General features: G+C 40.8%; 1 protein-coding gene across 2 annotated transcripts in view; it reads right to left on the bottom strand.

Moving 5' to 3' along the window:
* Positions 1-12,767, bottom strand: part of WDR41 (WD repeat domain 41) — a 32,041-nt gene that overhangs the window by 18,494 nt on the left and 780 nt on the right. For both annotated transcript variants that reach the window (XM_066613516.1, XM_066613515.1), the window contains exons 2-3: positions 7,303-7,415; positions 3,408-3,456 (exon numbers count right to left, since the gene is read on the bottom strand). In XM_066613516.1, coding sequence (XP_066469613.1) covers positions 3,408-3,456; positions 7,303-7,415 — 162 coding nt within the window. The remainder of the gene's footprint in view (positions 1-3,407; positions 3,457-7,302; positions 7,416-12,767) is intronic.

Raw genomic sequence — 12,767 nt, 5'->3', positions numbered from 1 at the left:
AAAGCAAAGTTCTGCACCAATAGCTGAAATCTGCAATCTGTATAAAACAGAGAAGCTGACCAAAATGGTGCTTATTTTGCTTAATTGATTCTGGTTCTATTAGTAATGGAAAGATGCAGAGAACTACATATGCCTCAAACACTAGAAGTCTTCTTCAGTTTTGCTCACCCATAATAACTTCTTAAATGTTACCTGGCATTATACACATATTTCAAACCTCACCAGTTTCTGGGCTAGATAGCAAACGTTAAAAAATGAAATTTTCAGGATGCTGAATTCTGTGTTCAGTTTTAAAGTCCTGAAACTTCAGTGCAATTGCAGAATACATCTAGACCAGATCATGCTATCTATGGATTTAAAAGACATATAATCTGATAATCAGTTTACATGTTTTATTTGTTGTCTGTGATGCCAATAAAGGTTTCTGATCTGATCTCATAACCAAAGAGGTTAACGTTTTGAAAAATCTAACCACACAATATATGGCTATAAGGAAGGGAGACATGTAAGCAGAATGAAAGCTATATGCTCATATAATACTGAAAACTATGTCTTCTAATTCCTTATGGTATGGAATTCAGAATCTCAACTGTCATCAAATTTAGCATTACTCCTAAATATCTTCTTCATTAATTAATGCCTCACATTCAAGACTTTAGTAAGTACCTTTTCACAAGGGCTACAAGATTTTAATATCTTACTCTTTTATCAAATTATTACTGCTCAGCTGGAGACAGTGGCATCGCTAGGGGCTGTGTGGGGGGTGCGGGCCACACTGGGTGATACGCCGGGGGGGTGACGTGCCCAGGGGGATGACACGCTAAAATCGCGGCTTTAGGAGCTACCCCATCATGCCATACACCATTGATGTGGAATGTTCAGCGGAATGCAATGCAATTTCAATGCAGTGAAATCGCTCCTTTCCTTCAAAAGTTATGGCCAAAAAACCAGAAAGAAAAATGCATGGAGCCCTATGGAAAGTGAAAGTGAGCCGTAACGCGTGATTACTCGTGAGTAGGCATACTTGCCATAGTCTGTTGGAAAGGGCAGGCTGAGAGGAATCCAATGACACCAGAATAGTCCCGATCCAAACAATGCAGCCCCCAAAATACACCCAAAAGTTCCCTTCCAGCTGCAAGTCTATTGAGCCCAAAACGAAGCCACGTGGCCACATTTACTCATGAGTAGGTGAACTTGCCTTAGTCCATCGGAAAGGGCAGGCTGAGAGGACTCCAACAAGGTCAGAATGGTTCTGATCCAATGAATGCAGCCCCCAAAAACACCCGAGAAGGAGATCCCCCCTCTCAGCTGCGAGTCTATTGAGCCCTATGGAAAGCGAAGCAGCCTCACAATCACGTTTACTCACAAGTAGGCAGACGTGCCTTGGAAGGTGGTCAGACCAGGCAAAGGGAAATGTGAGGACACCAGAATGGTCCTGATCCGATGAAACTGGAGCGCAACAAATGCTCCAGAAGGCAGCCTCCCCCGCTAAAAAGGACAACAAAGAGGCTTCAACTGGTAAGGGGAAAGTTTTCTGTTTTGCATTTGCAAAGCCAGGTGGGTCTTTATCTTGATATGCCTGAAATAGAAAAACTTTAAACTGGGCACTGGGGAGGGTTAGAAATCTCACTGATTCTTTTTGGGGAGTTGTTATTGCAGGCAGACTACAGAGTAAGCTCCATTGACCACTATGGGACTTACTTCTGAGTAGACATGCATAGGCTTGAGCTCACAGGCTGCAATTCTACCCACACTTTCCTGAGAGTAAACCCCCCTGACCACTATGGGACTTTACTTCAGAGTAGACATGCATAGGATTGGGCTCACAGGCTGCAATCCTACCTACACTTTCCTGAGAGTAAGCCCCATTGACCACAATAGGACTTACTTCAGAGTAGATTCACTAGGTGGAACAGGACTGGCTCTCCCTTATTTAATTATATCTTTCATTTTAATTTAATTATTTATAATTATTTATTTTAATTTGCTTGATGATGTCACTTCTGGGCATGGCATCACTTTCAATGGGTCCTGGACAGACTGTCATTCTAAAAAGTGGGTCCTGGTGCTAAAAATTTGAGAATTGCTGCAATAAGGTGTTAAGTCAAGTTCCCCTTGACTTAAGAATGGCTCCCTCTCTTGAGACCTTTCGGCGAGGCCTGAAGACCCTTCTGTTTAAACAAGCCTTCTGAGTTCTTGGCCTTTTAACATCTTTTTAACATCTTTTAATATTTTTTTACAGGCCTGATTCTTTTATGACTTGCTGCTGCTCTATGCTCTTTTTACCTATTTTTTACTGTGACTGCTGTTTTTTATGATGTGTTAATATGTTTTTATTTGTTTTTAAATTATGTTTTTAATATGTTGTAAGCCGCATTGAGTCCCTTCGGGGAGAAAGGCGGGGTAAAAATAAAGTTATTATTATTATTATTATTATTATTATTAGTAGTAGTAGTAGTAGTAGTAGTAGTAGTAGTAGTAGTAGTAGTAGTAAGTTGACATGGGTGTGTGTGTGTGTGTGTGTGTGTGTGTGTGTGTGTGTGAGAGAGAGAGAGAGAGAGAGAGACTCTACAAGTTTACAAAATCACTAAAATCAGAGTTGGAGCAATAGTACCATCATGTTATATATCAATCAATGCATAATTTCATGCAGAATGCAATGAAACAAACCACATTGAAATATCTGTGTTCTAACAAAAGGTACAGCCAAAAAACCAGTGGGGGGGGCGGGGTGATGATACATCACCACGCCCACCACCTGGGGCGTTGCCCCACCCACTGCATGGGGTGACGCACAGGCCTCCCACACCGGGTGATGCAAATCCTAGTGACGCCACTGGCTGGAGACTTGTTAAGGTGGCGATAAACACTTAGTATCACACAATGTATTGAATGCTATGTCGGTCCAATGTCACAAAACATAATGATGACATCATCACTGCAGAAATATTACTTTTCTAGATATCTAGCAGGCAGATAAATGAGAACATAAACTGATCACCAGTTTTGCCTCTAACTTTTCTAATGCTGGAAAGTATGTTCTGAAGGCACATAATGCAACAACCCAATTGCAGTTAAGTAAGTATGGGCCTGATCAGTGCCTGGATGGGATACTATCTGGGGATTCCATGCCTGCCGTCTTTTCTGTCACAGAAGAAGGATAAAATGCAATTAAATACAGAAATAATGTTGATCATATTTCAACATAGTAGGGTCATTTTGCTAATAAGATCATTACAAAATATACTATTACTTCTACAATCTAATTTTACCATTCCAGATATTTTTGATAACCAAATTCATATTTCAGTAACACATCTCCTTATATGGCATGTAACTGGGTAAGGTCTTTTCAAACCTTACCCAATTCATAACTGTATGAGATATATTTTAGAACAGAAACAAACCTGAGCATTCCACAAACATACAATTCCATCGTCACCTGCAGATGCAAACCTGGTAAACAACACAAAATTAGATATAAACATAATAGAAGTAAATGTAACCTATATTTGTATAGCATCAAACACACACACACACAATTCTTTAAATTAGTTCACCATTAAACATAAGGGAAAAGAGAAACTAAGCTTTGACCTTATTTGAATATCATTTAAGAAATATCCAAGACTTAAATTATAAAATGTTTATAAACTTAGAGCCCAATCCTATGCATGTCTACTCAGAAGTAAGTTCCATTGAAATCAATGGGACTTACTCCCAGGAAAGTGTGGATAGGATTGGGCTGCCAGTGACATAGTCTACATTATTTGCATATACTAAAATACAAATCCAACAAAAATAAAATATGGTCAATCATAAAACATTATGAACAAAATATAAACCAAAGCAAACAAAAAAAAACCACAATCTATACAAGAGGATATTTCCTCCATTATACTCCTAATAGATAAAGTTCAAAGATCTAAAGTAAAAAAATTATTTATTGAATCTAGATATTCTGCAGTTAAAAATCTTTCAGGGCAGCTTACAGAAATACACAAAACAATAAAAATAGTATTTCACAGCAATCCATACATCTTGCTTCAATATTCAATAAGGTTTTAAATGACATTCACCCTCACTTAGGATGTCTCATCACTTCTGCTTTCCAATTAGAGCACTGGAGAAAATATTATCTACTATGGCACTTCTCAAATTATTTGCACATTTTTAACAGCTCATGAGAGCTATATGGTATGAGTAACACAATGCGCAAGGTCAGAACACACACAACATTGCAGAAGTCACTCTCCTTGCAGGTGGTTCTTGCCATTATATTGTGCAAAGTTCCTGCCTAACATACTATATAAGCACTGCTCAAGCAAGTAGACTCCTTGCTAATATTCATGTTGGCAACCTTCAGTCTCGAAAGACTATGTCATCGTGCTCTGAGTGGTGTTCTGGAACAGCGTCTAGTGTGGCTGAAAAGGCCAATTCGGGAGTGACAATCCCTTCCACACTGGGAGCAAGTGCAGTCTTGGATGACAGCCCAATCCTAACCTACACTGGTGCAGTCAGGCTGCTGCAGGACCTACACTGTATTCAGCGCAGGTTAGGAGGAGGCTAAGGTCTAGTCAGAGTAAGGGGATATTTGTCCACTTACACCGGGTAAAGCCCCAGCCTGCCCAATGGGGCTTCTCAGATCTGCACCAGCTATATCACTGGCGCAAATCCAGGAAGCCCGGTGCAAAACCAGCAGGCCCAGAAAAGGGGTTGGGATACAGCTGAGGCCTCATGGATCGATCGATCCTCCCCGTTCCAGGCCTGTCCCACCCTGTTACACCCCCTCCCTGCCTTCTCCCACCCAATGCACCACTTGATGCTTTGCCAGTACCCAGGGATTTGGATTCAGCACCGGCAGGCCTGTGCAGGCCTTCTCACAGGCATTGCAATGCTGGCTCACAATAGTTGCAGACATGCTTTACGGCACATTTGAGGCACTCTAGGCCGGCACAGCAGCTGCTGCACTGGCAGACCCTGGGCTTAGGATTGCACTGTGAATATATTAACTAGCCCAAGTCACAGTACAAATCACAACTGAAAGGCCATTTCACACATTAGATGGAGGCCAATTGGTTTGCCATTGAGCTAAATTTAGCACTAAGTTGCAGCCAATGTGCTGCATTAGAGTGTGATACAAATTTGCAAATATGTATTTATCACTTAAAACATCCAGGTATATGCCTTAAGAATGCAATATGTAAAGTGGCACTAAATTCATTTCAAATTTTAAAAAGTTAATAAATTCTTTTACAATAATTGCAAGTTGAATTCAAATCTGAAATGTTGTATTCCACTAGCAATCACGTGTTATTTCACAGTCCAAGATTCTTTTTGAAATATTATAGAAATAAAGCATTTATAGCTCAATGTATATAGAGTACTAGATGTACTTGGTTAGAAATATGAAGTACAGAATTTCATATAAAGGGTTTGTGAAAGAGCTACCAATCCTACAGATGGATTCTTTTCACCAAGCTAGTATTTCATGGGTCACCTGATTCTTTTCCAGTCATGATCACCATCCTCTATACCCTTGTCTGTTTCCTAGAGGAGCAAAGACTGGTCAAACGAGCAACAGAGAAAGCTATTCTTAAAATGTGTTATGAATTCAGTTTAGTTTAATGTGTCAAATGCCAGAGTGTTACTTGCAATTTTATCTCATTCCATTCTTTGGAAGACTCTTGCTGAGGCTTAGCCTTCTTTAGTGCTCTTGCAATCAATATGACCCTCTCTTCATGTTCAAAAACACAAAAGAAAAGAAGTGAAAAGCAGCTGTCTGTTAGGTTGATACAGGATTTATTTAGTATCTTCAGAAACCAATCTGAGAAAATTTTCCACTCACTGGTTTTAGCTGAGCCACCGAGAAAACAAGAAAATCCTTCTGCAAAATTCTCAATAAGATGATATTATCTAAAGAGCTGAAGCGTGAAACCTGGCTTACAACAGCTGACAAAAAATGCAATGAAAGAACTATGGAAACTAAGCAAAATCATTTCAGAAACCAAGTAACAATGCTAATTTTAATGGAAAGAAATGACAGTAGTATCTTGTTTAACAGCACAATTAATGACAAAGCATACTAAACATAAACAATTGGAATGCCCAACTGATCTACTCAAGGAATATTCAGTGTTTTGTGGCTTATATGCAAATACATTTTTGCTACTAGATCATTTATAAAATTGGGGGGAATCTGGCTGTTTAACACTAAATATCTTGAATTTGTTTTAAAATGCTGTTCCGCACTTGTTACAAGTATCTCAAGCAGCCAGATTAACAGCCCAATCCTATCTTCCTGCCAGAAGGAAGTTGCTCCACTGCTGTGCACATGCCTGCTGGCTCCTTCCTCTGGTCCCTTGCATGCTGTTCCTTCCTCTGAACAGCCCACTTAGGGTCAAATTCTATCCAATTTTCCAGTCCCGGTGCAACTGTGCCAACGGAGCGTGCACTGCATCCTGGGGTGGGGAGGCAGTCACAGAGGCCTCCTCAAGGTGTGGAAACATTTGTTCCCTTACCTCAGGGCTGCATTATGGCTGCACTGGTGCTGGAAAGTTGGATTGGGCCCTCAGGTGTTCACAGCTGGTGACAAGTGTGTTTTGGAGGATATTTTGAAATTAATGAAAATTCCTCCCTGACCCTGGACAGAAAGTAGAAATGGAGGCCATGTCTGGGAAAAGGAGGTCATCTGCCCCCTCCTGATCCCAGGAAGATCCTGCCCCTTTCCTCTCCTGAGACTTATTCCAGCTACATAGCTGGTGTGGTTCTGATGCACCCCGTGTCACTTTGATTTAATTTGTTCATTTCAATTTTTTTCCATTTTAAAATTTCTAATAGTGAGCTGATACTGGTGTCCCAGGATAAAAGTCAAAAAGAAGTTAAGTGAATTGCTCATATTTATGAAAGTCTTACCTAACATTATGAAAAGCTATTCATTATAATTTTTTTAAAATATTTAGTTTCGATGTTTCACAATAACAGTGAACTAATTTGTTTTTGTAATAAATCTCTAACTGCTGTTTGAAGTACTGTTTTTCCTAATAGCGATACTAATAAAGCTAATGCTTTCAAATTTTTTAAGAAATTAAGTGCCAATGACGAAAGATTCCATTTAAGGCGTACATTTTAATCAGATTTCTCTAAAAAAATTTGTAAGACTTCTTAACCAATCTATATTTTATATCTGTTACCTGCATTTTTTCTTCAATTTTAGGAAGAAAAACAGAAAATTCGTTTTTAAAGACTTTGACAGACATCATCCCAATGGTACAAAAGTAAATTATAAAAGTAATGTCTTACCTGTAATCATCTATTGCCACTAGAAAACGCACTATATCATGATGACCATTCAGCACAAGGAGCTCAGTGTAGGGATTTTGTGTTTGCTCTTCACCTATGGTCTGCACAGATTTCTAGAAATCCATAAAGACAGAAAAATAAAACTGTAAATTGCCACATTTGTTATCTGCATCTCTTAGTGATCAATAAATGTTTCCAGTTCTAATACTGTACTTTGGGTAGCACCCAGAAACAATAACTTTAGTTGTGTTTTTCTGGGGGGGCCTACTCCAGACTGGTGAGGGATGAAAGGTACACTCAGTAGGTTTCATGCATTAAAAACTGGTCACTGTGTTTAATAAAATAGCACAAGTTAAACCCAATTGCAATCTGGTGTTTTCGCTGGGGTGTGTGACCATAAATAGAATGCTACATGCAGGGAGGTAGCAGCAAGATGCAAGTATCTTGTCCTGTGTGTGCTCCCTGAGGAATCTGGTGGGCTGCTATGAGATACAGGAAAATGAACTAGATGGGTCCTGGGCCTGATCCAGCAGGGCATTTCTTATGTAGACAATAAGATGTTTACAAAGATGTTTACAAAGACAGTAAGATGTTTATTTAAGAGAGTATACTAAACTCAAAATAGTAAAATAACAGAAAAATAGTCATTTTAGTCTTTACTCTGAACAGTAAATGAAGTGCATGTCCGGCTCAATGAGAAGTTTTGCTATCTCAGGATTTTGACAAGCCTTACTCCTGAGAACCTGTGCTATCACCAGCCCTTGCTCTGCTTATCTCTGCGTTCTAGTGAGAGAGGAAGGGGCACTGGCTTAAGAGTTGTGTGGCACAATCTAATGGCAGCTTCCCTCACAGGAGGCATTGCTCTGCTTATCCCTGTGTTCCAGTGAGAGGAGAGTTAAGGAGGGGTACTGGCTCAAGAGTTGTGTGGCACAGTCAACCTTCCCTCTCAGGAGCACTGCTCTGCTTTTTCCTGTGTTCCAGTAAGAGGGGAGCACTGGCTCTAGACTTGGGTGTCTAGCTTCCCTCACAGAAGGCATTTCTCTGCTTATCCCTATGTTCCAGTGAGAGGAGAGTTAGGTGGTACAAACTGATGATGTGGTCCACTACCCCATGGAGTTCCTCAACATCCTCAACCCTCCTGGCTTCCCAGTCCACAAGCTTCTCCTTGAAGTGGAGGCTCCAGTACTGTTGCTTCAGAACCTCAACCCACCCAAATTCTGCAACGCACCAGGCTGCAAGTAAAGCCCTCCACAGGAATGTCATCAAGGTCACAGTGTTCACCTGCTGTGCATGGGGGACTGTGTTCATATCATGCATACCACTCATATCATCAGAGTACCTCTTCAAGAGACTGCAGTTCCCCCCCCCCCCGAGATCTGCATTGCTACGACCATCAACAAGTCCCATCAACAAGTCCCAAGGGCAGTTGCTTAAGGGGACAGAGAATGACTGGAGGGAGAACTGCTTCTCACATGGGTAGTTCCACATAGCCTGCTGCAGAATGAGCTCAAAAGTCACTGGTATTTTTTGCTATATTTTTTTCACTACAATCTTCTCTTTATCAAATGTTATACTTCGAAGTTTACTTCATAGTTTTTCTGCAGCAACACGCTTTACTTTGTTCAAACTAGATATACTTTTTCTAATTTGCTTTCCTTTATTTTTGCGAATACCTTTCCAAAGCATGGGTACTATGCTATTACAGCACATAATCAATTCAGAACACAAAAATAACAATTAAACAAAAAAATGTGCTGGAACAATGACTTTCAATAATTACAGGGTTTTGCCTGACATGGGGTAGTTGAGCTGAATTTCAATTGTTCATTGCAATCAAAGGAAAGTTCACTGGAGTCAAAATGGATTTAAAGTAGTTAAATACCGTAACGGAGCACGGGTATTACGCTAGTTTAACATAAGGAATTCTTTAAAAGGGAATCAAAATGAAACAGCCAGTCTCATAATAGCATTGTATAAATCTATGGTATAACCACATTCAGAAAGTTGTGTACAGCTCCATCCAAGAAAGGACATCTCAGAGCTAGAGAACTTGTTCAGAGGGTGATCAGAGGGTGAAGTAACTTCTCTGGAAAGAAAGAATTAAGAAGTAGGTACTTCCTAGTTTGGAAAGAACCCAAAGAAAAGGTACAACATAGAGTTATAAAAAAACTGAATGAATTATTAGAAATGGTGTGGAAATTAAAAAAAAAAATAAAGGGAAATAGACCTCTTTTCCCAGAGTACAAGAACTCAGGGCCATCAATTGACTGGCAACAGGTTGTTAAAAAAAAAGAAAAAGAGGCAGCACTTTTCATATAACACGCAGCCTAAGGAACTCATTCATAAACCAGTCCTTACATCCACAAATCAGGGTGAACCTCAGCTTCACGTGCTCTCTTCTTTCCCCACTTCATACACATTGAAGTTTGCATCAAACTGCAGTTTTCCATTTTGCCCAAATAGGAAACTGGTTTGTACAAGCCATAATTTGTTAACAAACCAAGATACCAATCTATGGTTATTTTCTTATAAACCACTCTTCTTTAAAAACCCACTAGTCTGAAAGAATAGTCTATTGATCTATACTCATAACCTGCATTCCCACTAAGGCAATGTTTCTCAAACTTTGGGGCAGGACACACTAGATGGGTTGCAAGCCAATTTCATGTGGGTCCCCATTCTTTTCAATATTTTATTTTTAATTTATTAGACTTGATGCTACCATAGTATGTGACTGCATTTGGGGAAATGTGACAGACCTGTACTTTTAACAAGCTACTATGTATATTCTTTTAACAATGATCATCAATGGTATTTAGTCTTGGGTAAGTGGGGTAGGATTGCAACCTAGAATTGTTAAAAATGTTCTTGCTTGATGATGTCACTTCCGGTCATGACATCACTTCTGGTGGGTCCCAACAGATTCTCATTCTAAAAAGGTGGGTCAAGGTGCTAAATGTGTGAGAACCACTGCTCTAAGGGGTCCATGCTGATGTTCAGCTCCCTTTCACAGCTGCACTGTGTGGAGCTCTGCTGGGAGATGCGCAGCCATGCTACTGTGCACCTCAACAGGAACAGCACTCATAACAGCTGAACTATCAAATTAAAACACAGAATATTCTGATTTCCAGGAAAATAGTGCCTTTGACCACTTACTCCCTCTCCAAAACTCAATAAGAAGACAGGCTATACTCTTTGAAACTTCTGAAGCGACTGACTACTGACTAAAGTGACTCCCTTTAGTTCACAGAAATAAGTCATTGAACTAAGCACTGAGATTTTACAGAATAAGCTTAAAGAACTTTCAATATACATTGATTAGGAAACAGTGGCCCTCACATTTTGTAGGAAGAGGTTCAACAAAGAAGGGAGCTGACAGTAGTTTCAAGTGCTGGTAAACTGTAAAAACTGAATAAAAAATACTGTAAGCACCTGCGGGAGATCCTCTAGGAGGATTTCCTGCTATAGGCAGGGGGTTGGATTACATTACTTTTTCTGTCCCTTCCAACTCTATGATTCCATGAAAATGCTTTGGAAATAAATATTTTTTAAGAGGTGAGCACACATGAAAAGGCTGGACACCCTGATGTACCTTAGCTGCATGGGATCCATTTAGGGCCACAAACCTGAGACACCTCAGCTTCACTAGACATAGAGAAGCAGTGAATCCAAGAGTTGTTGTTTTTAAGCAAGAAGTTTCTTTTTGCCTTGAGCAAGAAAACAGGATGTACAGCTCCGCTATATTCTTCATTAATTCAGATGTATAAGAACCTTGCTGGATCAGGCTAGAGGTTCAACAACAACAACAACAACAGTATTTATATACCGCTTTTCAACTAAAAGTTCACTTAGCGGTTTACAGAGAAAAAATCAAATAACTAAATGGCTCCCTGTCCCAGAAGGGCTCACAATCTAAAAAGATGCAAAAAGAACACCAGCAGACAGCCATTAGAACAGACAGTGCTGGGGTGAGGTGGGCCAGTTACTCTCCCCCTGCTAAAAAAAGGAGCACCCACTTGAAAAAGTGCCTCTTACCCAATTAGCAGGGGTTATCTATTCCAGCAGGTTCATCTATTCCAGCTTCCTGCATCTCAAAGGGGCCTACCAGATGCTTCAAGCAGCACATAAGACAACAACACATCTGCATCCTGGTGCCCTCCCTTTCATCTGGCCTAGTTCTGAGGTTGCCAGGAGGCTGAACAAATCAATCACGGCTTGTATCTGTGGTGCACTTTTCCTCTATAATAATAATAATAATAATAATAATAATACAGGTATTTCTATACCGCCTTTCTAGGTCCTCAGATTTCTCCTCGGACTTTATTCAAGGCGGTTTACATGGGCAGGCAATTTAAATCCCTGTAGGGATTTTTACAATTAGAAAGGTTCTATCTTTCAAGAAACCACAACAATCAGATGTTCCATTCTTGATCTGGCCGCACATTCTGTCCTCCATCCTCCCACGCTCAGAGCAGATGGAATAAGTGGATAAGGGGATGGACAGAGTGGATAGGGAGATGCTCTTTACACTCTCACATAATACCAGAACCAGGGGACATCCACTAAAATTGAGTGTTGGGCGGGTTAGGACAGACAAAAGAAAATATTTCTTTACTCAGCGCGTGGTCGGTCTGTGGAACTCCTTGCCACAGGATGTGGTGCTGGCATCTAGCCTAGACGCCTTTAAAAGGGGATTGGACGAGTTTCTGGAGGAAAAATCCATTATGGGGTACAAGCGATGATGTGTATGCGCAACCTCCTGATTTTAGGAATGGGTTAAGTCAGAATGCCAGATGTAGGGGAGAGCACCAGGATGAGGTCTCTTGTTACCTGGTGTGCTCCCTGGGGCATTTGGTGGGCCGCTGTGAGATACAGGAAGCTGGACTAGATGGGCCTATGGCCTGATCCAGTGGGGCTGTTCTTATGTTCTTATGTTCTTATGTTAATAACTTGGCTCAGATTGTCAGCTGCTTCAAGGTTGCACGGTGCTGGTGCCCTCGAACTGGCGACCTTCAGATGTTATCTTCAGGCAAATGGAGGCTCAACCCTCTAGACCAGACCTCCTGCCCTATCAATTTGTCCAATGCTCTCTTACAGGCATCTAGGCCAGGTGCCATCATAACATCCTGTGGCAAGGTGTTCCACAGACTAATCACACGCTGGGTAACTAAATATTTCCTTTGACATGGACCTTTGAGAAGTACTGCCACCTACAAAAGAAGGGTCCCACTGGATCAGGCCCAGGGTGCATCTAGTCCAGCTTCCTGCATCTCACAGGGACCCACCAGATGCCTCAGGGAGCAATCAAGACCACAAGAGACCTGCATCCTGGTGCCCTCCCTTGCATCTGGCACTCTGATATAACCCACTTCTAAAATCAGGAAGCTGCACATACCCATCATCGCTTGTAACCATCACAGGTTACAAGCCATGATGGGTATGTGCAATTTCTGGAGTTTTCCTCC

This window comes from Tiliqua scincoides, chromosome 2 (genome assembly GCF_035046505.1).
Source record: "Tiliqua scincoides isolate rTilSci1 chromosome 2, rTilSci1.hap2, whole genome shotgun sequence".
In the NCBI taxonomy this organism is placed as follows: domain Eukaryota; kingdom Metazoa; phylum Chordata; class Lepidosauria; order Squamata; family Scincidae; genus Tiliqua; species Tiliqua scincoides.
The sequence above is the reverse complement of the archived record's forward strand: the minus strand, read 5'-3'. Positions and strand labels throughout refer to the sequence as shown.